Source organism: Trichosurus vulpecula, chromosome 2, assembly GCF_011100635.1.
Source record: "Trichosurus vulpecula isolate mTriVul1 chromosome 2, mTriVul1.pri, whole genome shotgun sequence".
NCBI lineage: Eukaryota > Metazoa > Chordata > Mammalia > Diprotodontia > Phalangeridae > Trichosurus > Trichosurus vulpecula.
This window is the reverse complement of record NC_050574.1, coordinates 13944660-13965546: the sequence shown is the minus strand read 5'-3', so window position 1 is coordinate 13965546 and position 20887 is coordinate 13944660. Positions and strand designations below refer to the sequence as shown.

The 20887-nt window shown below is 37.9% G+C and overlaps 1 protein-coding gene across 1 annotated transcript in view; it reads left to right on the top strand.

The window, feature by feature from the left end:
* The first annotated feature begins 495 nt into the window (after positions 1-495).
* The window catches only part of LOC118836262 (vomeronasal type-2 receptor 26-like), a 42227-nt gene continuing 21835 nt past the window's right edge, over positions 496-20887 (top strand). The window contains exons 1-3 of the mRNA XM_036743595.1: positions 496-701; positions 5552-5843; positions 13098-13904. Of these exons, the coding sequence (XP_036599490.1) occupies positions 496-701; positions 5552-5843; positions 13098-13904 (1305 nt within the window). The remainder of the gene's footprint in view (positions 702-5551; positions 5844-13097; positions 13905-20887) is intronic.

Sequence of the window (20887 nt, the reverse complement as noted above, 5' to 3'; positions counted from 1 at the left end):
AGATCTTTGCTGGTAATTGGAAAGGAAATACCAAAAAGTATTTTTCCACTTGTGTTTTTCTCTTGATGTCAGGGACACAGATGTAGTCCTTCCAGGCAGGAATGTTGATCACTGAACAAGATCTGTCTCCCTGGAGGCAGGAGGAGGACCTAGGGATGAAGGGAGGGGGAACCCAGGAATAACAAGGGAAAACTTGTTATTCATCCTGAATAACAAGGACCCTCGCAGTGATAATTACATGTCACAGAAACATCATAAGCACTACTTTTTATTCCAGCACTGTGTTTGTCCTGGACAAGGGCTGGATTCATGTTATATTGTGTTTTCTCAGGTATCAGAGGCAGACCAGAAGCTGGGAATCATTTAAGGGAGGAGACCTTTGTGGGAGGGCTTTCTCATTGGAATCTAACTACAATTATTTCCACTCTGAACCTTGTTGTTTGTCAGCTTCATATAGACTAGGATCTTTGGGGGTGTTCAACACATCTTGTCCTGATGTTCACTCTAATTTTCCTGTTACTAGTCATAGAACTGCCTTTTTCTGGGTCCAGGACAGAAAAACCTCTCTGCTTTCCACAGAGCAGTCCTTGTGTCTCCCAAGATGGTGACCTGATCATTGGGGGATTTTTCTCCTTATATTCTGTTGAAGTGAGCAGTTTCACAGGATCTGAACATCCTCACAAGGCCTGCCATGCTTCTCAGTAAGTGTATCATCTCTGAAAGGGTGGGCTTGCTCCTTGATGATTGTGAAAGGAGCTGATTAGAAGTTCAGCCAAGCATCCCCATGGGCTCCAAGCCAGCCCCGAGTTGTCCTTAAATGGAGATAACATAAAACAATATCTTTTCCTACTCTGGGGTATAGGAAAGAGGTAGCAAAGTGCAGCGGATGACCATAATGATAGTAAGTCCATAACATCCCTCCCATCTCCTCTCCTACTAAGGCTGTCCCATAGGTGAACTGACATTGTACTTTAGTTCAATTACAAAAAGCAATATACGTATCTACTTGTGCAATATCCCCCAGAACAATGAGTATTAGATTATAATAGCAGGATAACAACCAGCACCATTTGGATCTGAATTCATTGAAAAGCGAGAACAAGATGGCAACAACAACGGTAACTTTTGGAAGAGAGGCAACGTGGTGCAGTGGGTAGAGAGATGACCTCTGAGTCAGGAAGACAATTCCAAGGGTTGCTTCTGATACTCGTTGACGGAGAGATCCTGGGTAAATCACTAGTCACTAACTCCATTTCTATCTTCTCCATACCCCACTCTTTAAATAATAGTTCTTTAAAACATTATGTTGCAGAACTGTTTCCAATCTGCATTAACAGGAGCGATTTTATCACATGAAATTTTCACATCTGGACAAAATAACAAGGTCTTACATTCATATTAACACTGTGATGTTTGCTGAGCACCTCCCATCTAGTGTTTCACTTGATCTGCCAATCCTGTGAAGCAGGTGCTGTTATTACTGCCACATTACAGATCAATCATTTGGCTGATCAACCCGAATTTATTATTATTCACCTGATATGTTCTAGGTTTTTTATGGATGAGGAAACTAAGACTCTAAGGAGTTGGGTTTTATGCAGGTCACAGAGTAAATGTCTGAGGTAGGATTTGAATGCAAATCTTACTAATTCTATAATCAATGCTCTATGGATGGCATAGAATCAATCCATCAAGAAACATTTATTAAGGGCCTATTATGTGCTAGTCACTGGGATAAGTTCTGGGGATAGGAAAAGAAACAAAAGATCATTCTGAGAATGAAGAATATATTTGTTTTTTTGCCTTTTTTTTTTGCTTTTTTCTTTTGGCAGGGCAATTGCGGTTAAGTGACTTGCCCAAGGTCACACAGCTAGTACATGTGTCAAGCGTCTGAGGCCAGATTTGAACTCAGGCCCTCCTGACTCCAGGGCTGGTGCTCTACTCACTGCACCACCTAGCTGTCCCAAATTAAGGGAGCAATAAGGAAGAGGGAGGGAAATAAGGTAGTGCAGTGGATAGAACACTGGGCTTGTGTATTAGGAGGGCAGAGTTTATAATCTCAAAGAGGATCATATACATGTCTGAAAGGTTCGGAACCGCCAGATATAAGAAACTCTCAAAGTAGAAGGCAGAAGAATCAAAACATATATTTAGGCTCCACAGTAACCAACCCATGAACCAGCAACCCCATTTTGATATATTGATCAAAAGCTTCCAGGCCCAATAAGTACGCCTTGAAAGAGTAACCAGGAGGCTACAGAGAAGTATGATTGCGTAAAGCAAAATCATGCTTCCCCCTCTATGGTAAAAAGATTACCCACTGGCCTGAAGTCCTTGTTCAGCTTCCTCCTGTAGGTTAGCTCTGCCACTGGCAGCTCCTGCTTCAGCTGTAGCTGTAGCTGTGGCTGTGGCTGTGGCTGTGGCTGTAGCTGTGGCTGTAGCAGCCTCTGGCTCCAACGGAAGCTGTTTTTAACCATCCAGCTTCTGCGGGGCTGTAAGGTATGCCGGGGAAAGCACAGGTTCTTTCGATCTGCTTAAGCAAGGTGAAGGGGTTGACCGGGAAAGCACAGGTTCTTTCCATCAGCTTAAGCAAGGGAAGCAAGGTGAAGGGGCCGACAAGCTTACTCCAGTCCAACATACAAACAGCATTCAGTTCAGGGTAAAAAGCCAAACTAGTCAAGGCCACTTGTTGACTAAGTGCTAAGGAGCCCATTTTTGGTTGCCAACACAGCTTGGAGTCAGAAAGATCTGAATTCTAATCCAGCCTGAAACACCATGTAACTCTGGGCAAGACACTTAACTCTGTTTGATTCAGTTTTCTCATCTGTAACATGATCTGGAGAAAGAAATGGCCAATCACTCCAGTATCTTTGGCAAGAAAATGCCAAATAGGATCACAAAAAGTCTTTGTGGCTGAAATGACTGAACAAAGGGAGAGGGAAACACAAAATATCAACAGAGTCCATGAATTTGGAAGGAGAATTTAGTGAGAGGGACAACTGCTCTGATCTACTAGCAGAATGAAATTCCAATTCCGACATGCTCATCCAACATCAAGAATTCCTGAGTCTCTTTCTCTTTGGCTGATAATCTGCTATAGAATTTCTTTAAGTGAAATTATTCCATGTCATTACTGATTGCTTTATCATTTTTAACTAGTCAGTAATTCCATCTACATAGGAAATTCTCTATGAGGAAACCCCCTCTACTGATGCAGATGGGCACCTCCTCTTCAGTTTATGATCTTAGAGTCTCTCAGAGAACTAAGAAGATAAGTGACTTGCCCAGGGTCACTCAGTCATAAGTTTCAGAGATCAAACTTAAACCTAGGTTGTTTTTTTTTTAACCACTGACTCCAGCTCTTTCTCCACTTTGCCATAGTTGTTTTTATCATCAAATACAATGACTTTTTAAATCAACCTTAATCCTTCCTCACCCTCTCTGCAATATTTAAACCTGTTGTATTTGACCTAACCTCCTGGCAACTTTGCTGTCCTTAATAACAGTGACTTGAAATATCCCAATTATATTTTTACTCCCTGAATATTTCTTCTCTATCTCCATTTGTGGGGAATTTCCCCCTCATGCTCCTTAAATGTGGATATTTTTGAAGGAGTTGGGTTTTGATGCTTCCCTCCTGTTAAGTATATTTTTTTCTTTTGTAATGTCATCCTCTCTCACAACCTTATCAATTGACTCTATCTCAGCAGCTCCCTTGTTTTGGTCTCTAGCTCCAGTTGCTCTTTTGAGCTCCAGTTCAGTAATTCCTGAAATATTTGCATTTGAATATCCCAACAGCAAGCTTGATGTATGAGAAAATGGATAAAAATCATCTTTCCTCTAACCTAACTCCTCGCTTTTATTTCTCCATGACTGTTAATGACAAGACAAGTTCTTTCAGCTTCAAACATTGAATCTTTGACTTATTCCTCACCCCCATATCCCACATAAGTCAGCAAGCTCTTAATTCATTTTCAATCAGTTCTCTTCTAGTCTCACCACCCCCTCCCTAGTTCAGGTTCTTAGTCAACACGAATCCTAGAATTATTGCAATACCTTCCTAATTGCTCTCCTGCCAATGTTATAATCCCTAGTCATTTTACTATATGCCTTAGTAGATTAAGTTTCCTAGACCACAATGATATTATACCTCCTAAATATTGATGGAACCATAGTGCCTAGAGAATAAATCGGAATACGATTAGCTGTCTAGAATCTGGTCGTTCCAATAAAACTGTACAATTTTGTTGACAACTCCTAAGTAACACAGTCCTTATACTTCAGTCAAATTGAACTATTTGTAGTGAATGTAAGCAAAATGAGGGTCAGGACTTTTCTCTGGTTCTTTGGTGTGATTTTTTTCATATATTTAGCGTTTTTTAAGTCAAGAACTAGGAATAAATTCCTAGGACTTAAGTAAATGAGTTTAAGAAGGATTAAATGTTAAGCTGTACAAAGTCAGATTCCACACATCAGGTTATGGCAATTTATTGTGTCTAGCAGTAATGATTTTCACATGTTCTTGTAGTAAAATTAAAATTCTAGGATTATTTTCCAAATCTTATTGTTATACTGTTTGCTTGAAATTAATTCTTCCTCCCTCTCCCTCCCTTTCTTCTTTCCTCCCTCCCTCTTTTCTCCCCCTTCTTCCTTATCTTTCTTTCTTCCTTCTTTTCTCCATCTCTCCCTCCTTCTCCCTTTTTCCTCTCCCCTCCTTTTCTCCCTATTCCCTACTTTTCTGCCTCCCTCCCTTTCTTTCTACCTCCCATCCTTCCTCTCTGTCTTCCTTCTTTTCTTCCTTCCTTCCTTGCTCCCACCCTGCCTTTCTTCCCCACCCCTTTCTACCTCCATTTCTTTTCTCTCTCTCTCTCTTCCCTCCCTTCCCTTCTTCCTTTCCTTGTTCTTTCTTTCCATTCTTCCTCCCTCCCTTTCTCCCTCCTTCTCTTTCTCTCTCCCTATCTCTCCTCTTTCCCTCCTTTTCTCTCTCTCTCTCTCCCCTTATTTCTTATTATTGCCACACTTTCTTGGCAATTTATGATTTTATGATGTTTTATGAAACAACACCTTGTTTACTAATAGGATAATAATAATCAGTAGCATAGATTTAAAGCCAAATGGAAAATACAGGCCATTTAGTCAAAACTCTTCTTTTTAAGGTGAGGAGCCTAAAGCTAATAGAAGTTCACTGACTTGCATTACATCAGGAAGGTAATAGGTAATAGGTGACAAAACCAACATTTGAAGTTCTGTCCATTAATCACCGCAAAGTCCATTTTCTTGCCATGGTGCCATATCATCTTTTATTGAGCTAGCAGTACACTACAATCCCGATAGTCTTGGGACAAATTGCTGTATAGCCACAGCTTGCCCACTTTCTCCTTGGGAAATCTATTTTTGAACTCAAGTATAAGACTTCACACTTATCTTTACTAAGGTCTCTAGCACAGTGGGAGAACATGGACAAGAGTCATACAGTATGTTTAGGCTTTGGAGGGGAATTCTAAATTCATCATAATGGCAATTTCCTAATAATATCTACCCTTCAATACAGATGGATATACAAAAATTACCAGCAAGTACTGGCTCTGAAGTTTTCTGTGGAGGAGATCAACAACAACCCCAGTCTGTTACCCAATATTACCCTTGGATACCACATCTACAATGCCTACCATAGTGATGCAAGAACCATGGAGAGCTCCCTGATGTGGCTGTCAGGATCAAGCCACATAATACCCAATTACAGCTGTTCAGGGCAGGACAAATCTGTAGCTATCATTGGAGGAGCCACATATTCATTGTCTGTCCAAATGGGGACCCTTCTTGAGCTCTACAGGTTCCCACAGGTGGGGATATTGAAACTGGCATGAGCTTTCCCCATATTATGCAGCTAGGAGAGAATTAAAGTCATCTATGTTTTAGAACTAGAATTAACATTAGAGATCAACTAAAGCAGCTTCATCATTTTATAGTTCAAAAAACTAAAGAGATGGGCAAAGTAATTTGCTTAAGCTCTTATAGACATAACCCAAGTCTCATTACTCCCAGTTGAGTCCTTCTCATTTTGCCCCTCAGACTCTAAGATGATACTGGCTATCAAAAAAATTTATCTTTTTAATTAAAAACAGATGTATGTAAGTACTATTGAGAGCTGCACGGGAATATGCAGATTATTTTGGACAATGGCAAAAGAAACTATGCATTAAGTGAAAGGAGAAGAGGAGGACATGGGAAGGAGACATATCTTACAGTCTTAAGAAGTCCATACATACATAAAATATATATGTATAAGGTATATTAGTTTTACTTTCCACTCCTTAGCTATGTAGCATAAATTGATACACTGAAAATCAAATGTGTGAAACTATTAGGATGACTTTGCCATATCTGTCACTGCTTTAGTATTGAGTCAAATTAATAGTTCATCTATATTTTGCTATTGAGCATTACATAGAACAGCTTTATGGGTGGCATAGAATGGCATATGAACTCAGCTCTCCCCATAAAAAAATTGGTGTTTGTCTTTTTACGTCCTTGAATGCTTCTCAAGCTTAGAGAAATCCAGGAGGTCATTTAAGAGGTAAGAAGATAAGTTTGTGAATAACTTCAATCCATTTCAGAAAGAAGTCTCTACATTTTCAGGTTCAGATCTGCACATCTTCTTGAGCTTTGTAGTACATGTCAGACATCATCAATATCCTCATTATCATCATTATCTATCATTTTAGGTTTTGCAATATGCTTTAGATACATTTTCTCATTTGACATAGACGTATTCTATAGGCCTTTTCCAGATTTTGTTGAACTAAACTTCCAATAGTCTTACTCAGAAACACATGACTTTCATGGAATTCAGACCTGGAAGGGACATTAGCATATGTGTATATATATATATATATATATATATATATACATATACATATATATATATGTATACACACACACACAGAGTTTGTTTCTTCTTATTTGAGTAAATACTATTTACCCTCCCTTCTACAGAATCTTGAAGTCAGGAGATTTTGAAGTGTGTGTGTGTGTGTGTGTGTGTGTGTGTGTGTGTGTGTGTGTGATACTAGGTATTTCAGTTGCCCTCTTGTTGTTCAGGCATATCTGATTTTGTGACCTCATATGGGCTTGGCAAATATACTAGCATGATTTGCCATTTCCTTCTCCAGTGGATTGGGCAAACAGAGATCAAGTGACTTGCCCATGGTCACAAAGCTAGTGAGATCAGATTTGAACTCAGGTCTCCCTTATTCCAGACCCAGCTCTATCCACTGAGCCACCAAGTTGCCTGCAGGTATTTCACTTAGCAGGTGCTTAGTGTCTGTTGAACTGAATTGTTAGTATCCATTTTGATCCATCCTTCCCAGTCTGAAGACCACATTGCTTGTTAGGGAAAAGGAGTTCTTTTCATCCATCATCATGATTCTGTCCAGAATCACCAAACCTCTGAGTTAAATGGAGCCTCTGAGGACACTTAACATACATAAACAAGAATTACATATATAACATACCATAAACAGGAATTCTGCCATGTGTGACACCTGACAACTCTTCCTTATGGATTTTCAAAAAAAATCTCAAGGGATGGGAAACCTATTGCCTACTGAGAAACCTCATTAGAAGGTGCCTTTATCTTTTTTGCAATTTTTCCCTTTAGCTAAAGCCTACATTTCCCCTTGAAATTTCCACCCATTGCTCCTGTTTTTGTACTATAAGGCTAAATAGAACATATTTAGTCCTCCTTTCTGTAAGACAATTCTTCAAGTATTTGAGGACACTGAGAATATTCCACCTAAATTATCTTTTTTTCCCAGACTGAACCTCCATTATCATTTCAAAAGTCTCTCACATGGCATGAACTTGAGATCCATCACTAATATGGATGCTCTCCAATGTCCATGTCCTTCCTCAAATGTGACGTCAATAAATGAATTTCATACTCCCAATATAATATGAGTAAAACAGAGTACAGAGGTGACTATCATATCCTTATTCCAGTAATCTCTGCCTCTTCTAATATAGACTAGCACAAGCTCACATTAAGCTTGTATTCCACTGAAACCTCCAGATCATCATTTAAATGAATCATTTTGTAGCCATTTTTCACCATCTTAGGCTTGTTGAATACACTTTAATACAAATGTAAGACCTTAGATTTCCCCCATTACACTTTATCTTATTGGATCCAGGCCAAGATAATAGTCAGTCAAGACCATATTGTATCTTGACTGTTATTGTGTGAGATACCCTTCCCAAATTTTTGTCTTTTCTAAATTCGATTGGAATACTGGTGATGCCTTTACTCAGTTCATTGTTTTTCTTTTTTAAAAGAGGTTAAATGGCACAGGTCTGGAAACAGACTTCTGGGACTCTCACCTGGCAATGTCCTCTCAAGGCAACATTGAATCATCAATGGCTACTCTTTGGGTCTAATCATTAAGTCACTTTGAATGCATCTAAGTGAATTATCATTTAAAATTTTTTCTTTGGTAGTTTAAGCTCATTCTGACCTTTGTCACTCCTTGTGATATTCTTATGTGTCAGGGCCATACTTTTGTGTTTGTCTTTCACTATTTTCCCTTGCTTCTATTTTCTAAATGAGTCAATGAATCAATGTATGTAGTAAGTACCTGCTCCACCAGGCATTATGCTAGTTACAGCGTGAGGGGAGTGGGAATGTAAATAAAAGAATGAAGCAATCAGCCCTTGAGGGGCTTGAATTCCAGCAGAATTGACAAGAAATGACTATTTAAGTATAAAAAGAATGAATAAAAAGAGATTTATTACAACATTGTTAAGTACAAGGTAGTTTGGGAGGCAGGGCACTAGTAGTTAGAAGGGAAGGATTAGGAAAGATTTGATATAGGAATTTCCCAAAGGAAAAAAAAAAGTTTGTCTAAGGCAGAAAGGAGGAGGTAACACGTTGCAGACATGGGGGATGTCCAGTATAAAGGCAAAGAGATGGGCAATATAGTGTTGTGTGAGCAAAAGATAGAAAAGTGAAGTTCGGCTAGAATGCAGAAGATGGGAGGAGGAGTCACGACTAATTGAGTCTGGAAAAATAGGTTGGTGCAGGTTTTGAAGGGCTTTAAATGCTAAACAGAAGAATTTTTCTAAGGCCAATAGGGAAACATTGGATTTGATTGTGTAGAGGAGAGATAGGGTCATAGGACAGACAGAGAAGAGACAGGGTCATATCTGTCACTTTGGCAACAGTGCAGACTTGAAAAGGGGAGAAAATGAAAGGCTGTTTTAATTATCTAGGTGAAAGATGATGATCATGATCCTGAAATAAAATGGTGTCTCTATGAACAGAGTGAAATAGAGAGAAAGAGTAGAATTGACATATGTGAGAGTAGAAATAGTAAGATTTGGCCACTGGTTAAATATGTAAGTTTCTACATAACTTTTCTTTTCCTTCATCAGAGGTTAGAGACCAATGATGGCACTGTGGAGAGGGCTGGATAACTTCAGTTAGGAACACCTTAGTTCAAATCTAGCCTCAGTTACGTACTAGATGTATGAGTCTGGGCAAGTCAATTGTTGCTTCAGTTTCCTCAAATGTAAACTGGGGATAATAATAACACCCACTTTGCTGGGTTCTTGTGAGAATGAAATGAGATATCTGTAAAAAGTGCTTGAAACAGTGCCTGGTGCATTGTGGACACTATATAAATGCTGATTCTCTTTCTCTTATCAGTGGAATTGATTGTCTTCATGTCACCAAAAAAATTTCATTCTTTAGAGGTTCTTTCTAGTCTCATTTTTCCTACAGAATTTTATGCCACAGATTCTAATTTGTCCCATTTCTAAAGTCTTTATAATCTACCATTCCCAAGTCTAAAGTGTAGGCCAAATTGTTCCCAGCATTTATTTTCTTGTCTATCAAAAATTCTCAGATGAAATGAACTTTTCCTCCCAGGGTTACCATCATTTCTACCACAGGAAATAATTCTTCATGGGTTAAAATCATATCCAGAATAAGATCATAGATTTAGAACTTCAAAGGATTTCACAAACTATCTAGTACTGTTGTGTTCTAGGGGTGCTAGGAACCCTGAAATACAGGGGGGTCTGCCTTGAAAGAAATCAAAACACTCAAACTTTCTTTTAGTCCAAGTATCAAGCTGATTGTAATACTAATAGAAGTGGGCCAGAATCTTTTTGAGTCTGCAGTATTTGTGATGCCAAGTGGTCCAGATGCCATCCCCATCAGTACAACCATTACATTTTTACAAATGAGGAAACAGTGACCCAGAAAGATTAAGTGAAGGTGTCCAAGACCACATAGGAAAAATGCACAGAAGATTGCCACACATAGTACTTTTCCTGTAGGAGGACAAAGTTAACATTTTGGAAGGTTAAGACATCATTGACCTGTCTACTTTAAGGAGAGAGAAGACACTAGTAGGTGTCTAGGTAATTGTAATTTGTTTCCTGAACTGAATCTCTCTCTCCTCTTCATTTGCAAGTGGTTTTGATTATGCCTAGGTGACAATACCACCTCTATTTCTGCCCCCTGCTCATCTCTGCCAAGTACTCACCACCATGCTTTTACATAGTATTACTGGTTTGCTTTGTAATCCTTTGTATTTAATTTTTATGAGTGTAACCCCTGTCCTAAGGCCTACTGGTAAGGGACTTTCTCCTTATTTGTAGAAATGAAACCTTGCCCTGTATAAGGGGTGAGGAAGAGTTGCTGAAGAGCTTCAGTTTTCAACCAGTCCCCCTTTGGGAACTTTTCAAGGTGAAGTTTTTGGAACCTTCCAAGAGAGAGTTCCCTTCTGAGTTTCCTTTGGGGACTCTCCAAGTGAAAATCTTCACTGAGTGTCAAGTCATCTTCTGGTTTCAAGAGGGAAAATGGGAGAGGACAACCCCACTACAAGTTCTTGAAGGAAAAACTCTGGGAAGGCATGAGAGGAGCACATGGTCTTCATCATGTGCCTCTTCCCAGCTTGCTACTTTAGAGGCTTCTTTACTATTCACTATGTGTGTTCATTGTCAAACTGGCATTATGTGGGAAAAGGCTCAAATCCAGGCTTGGGGTCCACACTTCTCCCCAAAGTGACAAAGTGATCAAAAGTTAGATAGAACCTGATCATATCCTCTAGATGAATAACATTTAAGGGAGCAGATAGATACATTTCTAACCTGGCATGCCCCGTCTCTGAGGAAAGCAGAGTGGTGGCCTCTGAGCCCAACCTCATGCCTCCCCTCCTGGCAGGAATGAAAGTCTCTCTTGGAGAAGGATGGGAGGAGAAGAGGTTAGGAATATCCGTACTGCCCCCATTTTGAGCCACACAAGGACAATGTCCTCCTTTCCACAAGTGGAGTCTCACCATACATGCTACATACATTTAAAAACATTATTATGAGAAGGGGTCCAAGAGCTTTGCCATACAGTCAGATAGGTCCATGATATGCAAAAATGTTAAGAATTCCTCGTATGTTTGGTATAAAACGTAAGAATCTCTGGTATTTTGCCTGATATATAGATATAGATATAGATGGATAGATAGATAGATAGATAGATAGAGACAGACAGAGAGACACAAAGACACAGAGACAGAGACAGAGAGAGAAAAAGCTTTAGCCCTTTATTTTCACTTTTGATTGATTACCACTGGCAAAGCTTTAAGCCAATTTGCTATTGTTAGCTTTTGTAGGTGTTATCCATTCCTCAGAAGGAGAATATCATAATTGTATTTAAATTGTGATCCTCAGTCATCATAATATTCTCAAATATCATCTCCTAAATATATTATTTTCTTCTTATGTCTACTTTTATCTTCTAAATTCTTTCCCTTAAATGGATCGTAGTGATGATACCACCACTTATGCCCCTAACATTTCAATCTAATGTCCCTAATATCTAGATGTCCTCCTCTTTAGCAGTACTTTTTAGATTCTTTCTGGGAGGAGCTATCATTTGTGTGCACGAATCATCAGAAGTAGGTAGTACTTGTCTGGTTTGACAAATCTTGGCAATTTCTCCATCATGTTTCGGATACATACTGCCAAACCACTCTATCATGACTATCACCAGGTCAATAGGCTTACCAGGGCCTCACCAAACACTCTTACAAAGCTCTTCTTATTCTGGCCATGATGGATGAATTCTCACCTGATCACAGCTGTGGATCCACCTTAATGGTTCCTTGGAAGACATCATATGTATGTGACTTTGTCAGACTCTATGTTGGTGAGTTCCTTATACTTCCACATCAGCTGCTTCCTGTTCAGCCTGTCTAGTTCCCTCCTCTTCTGAATCAATTTCCTATTTATTCCTGTTTCAAATGATCAGTGTTTCTTCTTCCCTGTCTCTTCTGGGTGAAATTCCTCTGCTCTTCAACTTTGTCACATTGGATTTCCCTTGGGGTTTTTATCCTACATTTTGAAGATTGGCCTACTTATTGAAACCCTTCTTGGTCACTTTATTTGCTTGTTTTTTAAGGAGTACTTCATTTTTCTCAATAATCTTGAAACTCGAGGAGCAATCTTTGAGCCTTTTTACCTTCTCTTCTGCTTATCCTTTGTCACTTGACCACAACAGGAATGCAAACTTCATCCACTCTGTCTGGACTGTGGTGGAATTCCCTCTACTCCACATCTTGCTAGAAGTGATATTTTCTATTTATAGTTCAATTAAAAATATGTATCACAATTCTATTTGTTCTCACAACACTATTTGCTCTTTCATTTGTAAAAAGAACCACCTTCCTCCTCCCTCCTCACACATGCTGAATAAGCAAACAGTTTTACCCAAGAAAATAATTTAAGGCAGAGAATTCACACACACACACCACATACAATGAAGAGATGTCCTGGTATTTGGGGGAGAGATCAAAGGAGAACTAGAGTCTCTAATAATACTAGAAAAGTTATTTCCTGGCATTGGTTCAAGAGGTCTTCTAAGTGTGACATAGGACAATTAGAATCTTCAATTACTCCTTTAATTGTTAGTATAATATGAAATTCATGTTATTTTTTTTCTTTTTAAGGTATATTTGTGAGTGATTATTTGAATTTTCCTGATATCCCCTTAGCAGTATGTTTCATATAACTCAAAACAAATCATGTTTCTACCTATTCAGATCAGCTATGGTCCATTTGATCCCATTCTGAATGACAGAGTCAAATTTCCTTCTCTCTATCAAATGGCTCCAATGGACTCCTTTCTCCATGTGGGTATAGTCCGGTTATTGTTGCATTTTGGCTGGAACTGGGTGGGGCTCATTGCCCCAGATGACATGAGTGGTGAAACATTCTTTTGGGATATGCAGACAGAGATGTCTAGAAACAATGCCTGCGTAGCTTTTACAGAGAAGATACCTGTTAGTGAGAGACGCCATGCTGAGTCACATGTGGCTTTCATGCCCAGGATCCTGCAATCATCAGCCACAGTGATTGTCATTCATGGTGATTCAGATACACTAATGATCCTGAGACATTCACAGAATCCTGCTTTTATACTATTTAAGGTGTGGATTGTCACATCTCACTGGGATATTACGGTTAGACCCCATAATTTAGTTGCTTACAGTTTTCATGGGGCTCTAATATTTTCACATCAGACAAAAGAAATTCCTGGATTCAAACATTTTCTCAGGACAATAAACCCTACTAAGTATCCAGATGACACTTTCCTTAAGAATTTCTGGAATTCAGTTTTTCTGTGTACAGGTGATCTTACAGCAGTGGAAGAAGAGAAATGTTCACCAAATACTTCCTTGGAGAGTCTGCCTCTGCATCATTTTGACATGACCATGTCTGACCTGAGTTATACCATCTACAATGCTGTGTATGCAGTGGCCTGGGCCCTTCATGAAATGTCCCTGATCAGATCAGAAATAGGATTTATAGGCAATGAAGAAAGTCATGTGGTACCTCAATTCTGGCAGGTGACATACTTTTATGATGGGCTATATTATCCCTTGCAATTCCTCCAGGATTCAAGAGAGTGAGATTTACCTATAATCTGTATTTCTTGGTTTTCTCATGTTTCATTCTGGAATCCTAAGAGATCTCTCCTGGAATTAAGGATGACCAGTAATAATGGTGAATTGCTGAAACCTGTGGTATGGGGAAACTCAATATCTTTCCTTCCTAAAAAAAAAAATTGTTTCCTCTCTCAGGGTTTCAAATGTCTTTATATGTCCTGTTGGCTAAGAAGGAATTTTAAATCAGAAGTGTGAAATATTTGGCTTTCCCGGAGCTGCCCTAAAAACAAGGTCAATATGCAGCCTACAGGGATCCTTATGTATGAAATTGTGAACCCCAGTTCTATTTGAGCTTGGAAGCACTCATTCAGACCCATTGTATATTTAATTTGTCAAGAAATTTTCTCTTTCAAAAAAATTGAAAATCAAAAAATAGGAATGAAGACAGAATAGTACTTCCCAAACTTAATTTATGCTATTAAATCATCATTATCAAAATTATTTGGTACTGGTGTCAAAATTGAAAAAAATAGATCGATGTAACAAGGTAAGTTAAGGAAGGATTTAAAACAACTAATTTCAATAACCTAGTGCGGAACAAACATGAACACAATAATTACTTGGGGAGAACCTCCCTATTTGACAAGAACTGCTGGAAAAATTGGAAAGTAGTTAGACAGAAATTGGATTTTGACCAATACAATAACCTGTGTGCCAATAATGAAAAAAGGTATATAGAACTGAAATGTTAGAGTACATCCTAAAAATATTAGAAAAGACAGGAGATTATCTTCTAAAAACATTAGAAGAGATATAGATCAGGTACCATTTATAGCAATAGCTAGGTGGAGAATCTTTAAGTAAATAAGACGCAAGAGATAATAAATCTATATATTTAAACATAATGAATAATTTCATCAATTTGAAAATCAATGATAAAATCAATGTAACTAGAACAAGAAGGGAAACTACTAATTGGGTTAAATCTTTTAAAATACAATTAATTTACTTTTAGTTTTCAACATTCTCTTCAATAAGATTTTGAGTTTTAAATTTTCTCCCCCTCCCTTTCTCCCCCCTTCCCAAGATAGTGTGCAATTTGATATAGGCTCTACTTATGCATTCATATTAAATATATTTTCACATTAGTCATGATGTAAAAAAAAAATTAGAACCAACGGGAGTAACCACAGGAAAGAAGAAACAAAACAAAACAACAGAAGAAAAGGAGGGCAAATAGTATGCTTCTATCTGTATTCAGACTCCAAAGTTCTTTTTCTGGATGCGGATAGCATTTTCAATCATGAGTCTTTTGGAGTTGTATTAGAACCTTGTATTGCTGAGAAGAGTTAAGTCTATCAAAGTCAGTCATCACGCAATGTGGCTATGACTGTGTACAATGTTCTCTTGGGTCTTCTCATTCCACTCCGCATCAGTCATATAAGTCTTTCCAGGTTTTTTATGAAGTCCACCTGTGCGTAATTTCTTAGAGCACACTAGTATTCCATTATATTCATGCACCACAATTTGTTCAGCCATTCCCCATTTGATGAACATCCCCTCAATTTCCAATTCTTTGCTACCACAAAAGATCTGCTATAAATATTTTTGTACATGTGGGTCCTTTTCCCGTTTTTATGATCTCTTTGGGATATAGACCTGGAAGTGGTATTGCTGAGTCAATGGGTATGCACAGTTTTATTGTCTTTTGGGCATGGTTCCAAATGGCTTTCTAGAATAGTTGGATTAGGTCACAAATGCACCACTAATGCATTAGTGTTCCAATTTTCCCACATCTCCAATATTTATCATTTTCTTTTTTTTGTCATGTTAGCTAGTCTGAGAAGTGTGATGTGATACCTCAGAACTGTTTTGATTTGCATTTCTCTAATTAATAGTGATTTTGAGCATTTTTTCTTATGGCTATAGATAGAGAGCTTTAATTTCTTCATCTGAAAACTTCCTGTTCATATCCTTTGACCATTTACCAATTGGGGAACGACTTGTATTCCTATAAATTCAATTCAGTTCAGGCCATTATCAGAGACACTGCATAAAAATTATTTTCCAGATTTTTGCTTCTTTTCTAATCTTGGTTGCATTGGCTTTGTTTGTACAAAATCTTTTTAAATTTAATGTGATCAAAATCATCCATTTTGCATTTCATAATGTTCTCTATCTCTTGTTTGGTCATAAATTCTTCTGTTCTCCAGATATGGCAGGTAAACTATTGTTTGCTCTGCCAGTTAGTTTATAGTTTCAGTCTTTATATGTAAATCATCTATGCATTTTGACTTTACCTTGGCATAAGTTGTAAGGTGTTTGTCTATGCCTCATTTCTGCCACACTATTTTCCAGTTTTCTTAGCAGTTTTTGTTAAATAGGGAGTTCTTATCCCAGAAGTTGGAGTCTATGGATTTATAGTCATTGACTATTGTGTCTTGCATACCTAACCTATTCCATTCATCCATCACTCTATTTCTTAGCCAGCACCAAGAAGTTTGGATGATTGTCTTTATGATACAATTTAAGATCTGGTACAGCTAGGCCACCTTTCCTTGCATTTCTTTTCATTAATTCCCTTGATATTCTTGACCTTTTGTTCTTACAGATGAATTTTGTTTTTGTTTTTCTAGCTCTATAAAATACATTTCTGGTAGTTTGATTGGTATGGTGCTGAATAAGTAATTTAATTTAGGTAGAATTGCCATTTTATTACGTTAGCTTGGCCTACCCATGAGCAATTGATATTTTTCCAATTATTTAGATCTGGCTTTATTTGTGCGAAAAGTGTTTTGGAATTGTATTCATATAGTTCCTGGGTTTGTTTTGGCAGGTAGATTCCCAAATATTTTTTGATGCCTACAGTAACTTTAAATGGAATTTCTCTTTCTATCTCTTGCTGTTGGGCTTTGTTAGTAATATATAGAAATGTTGATAATTTTTGTGGGTTTATTTTATATCCTGCAACTTTGTGAAATTGTATATTATTTCAAGTAGTTTTTTACTTGATTCTCTGGGATTTTCTAAATATACTATCATATGGTCTGCAAAGAAAGATAGTTTTTGTTTCTTCTTTCTCTATTGTAATTCCTTCAATTTCTTTTTCTTATTGCTAAAGCCAACATTTCCTGTACAATATTGAATAGCAGTGGTGACAATGGACAACCCAATCTTATTGGAAATGCTTCTAGCTTATCCCCTTTATATATAATGCTTGCTGATGGTCTTACATAAATGCTACTTATCATTTTAAGGAAAATTCCTGTTATTCCTATGCTCTCTAGTGTTTTTTAAATAGGAATAGGTGTTGTATTTTGTCAAAGGCTTTTTCTGCATCTATTGAGATGATCATATGGTTTCTGTTAGCTTTGTTGTTGATGTGATCAATTATGCTGATTGTTTGCCTAATACTGAACCAGTCTTGCATTCCTGGTATAAATCCTACCTGGTCATAATGTATTATTCTTGAGATAAGTTGCTATAATCTCTTTGCTAATATTTTATTTAAAATCTTTGTGTCTATATTCATTAGGGAATTTGGTCTATAATTTTTTCACTTGTTTACCTTGTTATGCCTCTCTTGAGTCTTGTATTTAAACATCAAATTTTCTGTTAAGCTCTGGTCTTTTCATCAGGAAGGTTTGGAAGTCCTCTATTTTGTTGAATGTCCATCTTCTCCCCTGAAAGATTATACTCAATTTCTCTGGGTAGTTGATCCTTGGTTGGAATCCAAACTCCTTTGCCTTGTGGAATATTGTATACCATGCCCTCCAATCTATTAATGTAGAAACAGCAAGGTCTTGAGTAATCCTGACTGTGGTTTCATGATATTTAAGTTGTTTCTTTCTGCCTGCTTGCAGTATTTTCTCTTTGACCTGCAAACTTTGGAATTTGGCTACAATGTTACTTGACATTTTCAATTTGGGATCTCTTTCAGCAGGTGATTGGTGGATTCTTTTAATGATTATTTTACTTTCTAGTTCTAGGACCTCAAGGCAGTTTTCCTTGATGATTTCCTGAAAGATGCTGTCCAGACTCTTTTTCATCACGGGTTTCAGGTAGTCCAATAATTTTAAAATTGTCTCTCCTAGATCTATTTTCCAGGTCGGTTGTTTTATCAATGAGGTATTTTACATTTTTTAAAAATTCTTTTGTTTCTGTTCAACTGATTCTTGATATCACATAGTCATTAGCTTTCACTTGCCTAATTCTAGTCTTGAATTATTTTTTTCTTCTATTAGATTTTTTGCCTCCTTTTTCACTTGGCCCATTTTACTTTTTAAGAAACTCTTCTCTTCAGTGAATTTTTGTGTCTCTTTTTTCATTTGCACAATTCTATTTTTTTTCAGTGTACTTTTTTTCCATTTGGCCAATTGTATTTTTTAAAGACTTGTTTTGTACAGTCAATTTTTGTCCTTTTTCCAAGCTTGACTTTCTCTTGCATACCTCTCATTTCTTTTCCCAGTTTTTCTTCTACCTCTCTTATTTGCCTTTTATAATTTTTCTTGAGCTCTTCCAAGAAGTCTTTTTGACCTTGAGACCAGTTCATATTCCTCTTTGAGGTTTCAGATGTGGGTATATTGACAATGATATCCTTTTCTGAATTTGTGCCTTGATCTCCCCTGTCCCCATAATAAGAATTTATGTTCGTTTTCTGTTTCTGCTGTTTGCATATTTCCTGGCTTTCAAAGTTGAGCTCTCCTACTGAAGCACAGGAGGCACTGGCCCAAGCTTGTTCTGCTGGGAGCCCAAGACATGGTCACTGGCTTTGTGTGCTGGGACCTCAGGTGCTGACAGCTGGAGGATATAGGGGTCTGACAGTTTAGCTGTTGCTGAGCTGGGGTAAGCAACACTGGAGCTCTCTGGCTGGGGGTGGGGAGTCTTGCCCCTGGGTGATGCCTCCTCACCCAGGTTTTGCACTTGAATATTTAGCTGCTGTAGAATGTCTGTCAGCCTGGAGCTATGCCTACCGGAGTTGTGCTTCCAAGAGTCATGCCAAAGCATCAGGATATTTGACTGCTGGAGAACACTGGTGCACATGGTGGTTTTCTGAGCTGGTGTCTACTGGTTCCCCTGCCTGTGCTGAGGCACTGGTGGGGAGGGGTCTTGGTGTTGGCACTTGCCTGCTCCATGTGCTAGGGCTCGGGATCTCTTCCTTGTTTGGTGAGGTTTGCTGCTGGCTTGCTGGGATACCTCCCATCCTGTACTGCTCCCCTTTCCCCAGAATGAGAGGGGCCTTTCCATTAATCCCTGAAGTTTCCTGGGCTACAAGACTGCTGCATCCCATCTTTCTTCTGGCTCAGCTGTTCCAGGGTTTCTTTTACTGGGGTGATATTTTCTGGGCTTTCAGAGGTCAATAAGCTAGAGTGGGAGCAACTTACTTCTTACTCTGCCATCTTGGCTCCTGGAAGCAGGATGTTGGGTAAAGTCTTTATATCAAATATCTCTGATAAAAGTCCAATACCAAAGAAAAAAAGACAAACAGAGAAAAGCAAGATGCATTCCTCAATGTATAAGTGGTCAAAGAATATTAATAACAATTCTTAAAAGGATTGAAATTTGTTTAAAAATCCACATGAAAGATTGCTCCTAGTCATTAACAATAAAATAAAAGAAAATAAAAAAACTGTGAAGTTTCAATTCAAGTCTAACAAGTTGGCAAAGATGGCAATAAGTCAGTATTGGAGAGAACATGAAAAGACAGGCAGACTAATGCATTACTGATGAAGCTGTAACTTGGTTCCATCATTTTGGAAAGTAATTTCAAATTATTCTAAGAAAAGTAATAAAATATCTGAGTCTTTTACCAGAAAACCTGGTGCTATGCAAATATCACAACAAGGCCAAAGAAAAAGAAAGGCTAACAGGTACATAAAAAATTTTTAATTAGATTTTTAATTTTTAGTTTACAACACTAGGTTCCAAAAGTTTTTGTGTTCCAAATTTTCTTCCCCTCCCTCCCCTCCCCCTTTCCCCCCCAAGATGGTATGGAATCTCATTTATGTTCTACCTATACCTTCACATTAAACTTATTTACACAATAGTCAAGTTGTAAAGAAGAACCATGACCAATGGAATGAATCATGAGAAAGAAGAAACAAAACCCGAAAAGAAGAGAAAAAAAGAGCAAATAGTTTGCCTCAATCTGCATTCAGACTCCATAGTTCTCTCTCTGGATGTAGATAGCTCTTGCCATCATGAGTCCTTTGGATCTGTTTTTGAATCTTGTATTGCTGAGAAGAGCCAAGTCTATCAAAGTTAGTCATCAGAGAAGCAATATGACTGTGGTTGTGTACAATATCTTCCTGGTTCTGCTCCACTCACTCAGCAACAGATCATGTAGGCCTTTCCAGGTTATTAAGGAACAGAGTGGTAGATCAGTGGGATAGGTTAGGTTACACAAGAAGCAGTAGTCAATGACTAGAGCAATCTGCTCTCTGATAAACCCAAAGAATCCAGCTTCTGGGCTAAGAATTCACTATTTCACAAAAACTGCTGGGAAAATTGGAAAAGGGTACAGCAGAAACTGGGCATAGGCCAATATCTTACACTGTATACCAAAATAAAGTCATCAAAATATTTTAACCACACTTTTTGTGATAGCAGAGAATAAGAAAGTTGGAAGAAAAATAGATGCCTATTCATTAGCAAATGGCTAACAAAATATGGTACATACCTGTAATGGAATATTAGTGCACCATAAGAAACAATGAACATGGAAAATTGAGAGAAGCATGGGAAGACTTAAGTGAACTGTTATACAGAAGTAAGCAGTATTAGGAGAATAATATATATGACTGCAATGATGTAAATAGAAAGAATTTTAAAAATAACTCATTATGTAGTCATAATAACCAAAGCCTTGTTCCTAAAGAAGACAAGAGAAAATGCATCTTTTCCCACATATTGGAGATATGGGTGATTATGAACGTGGAACTTTG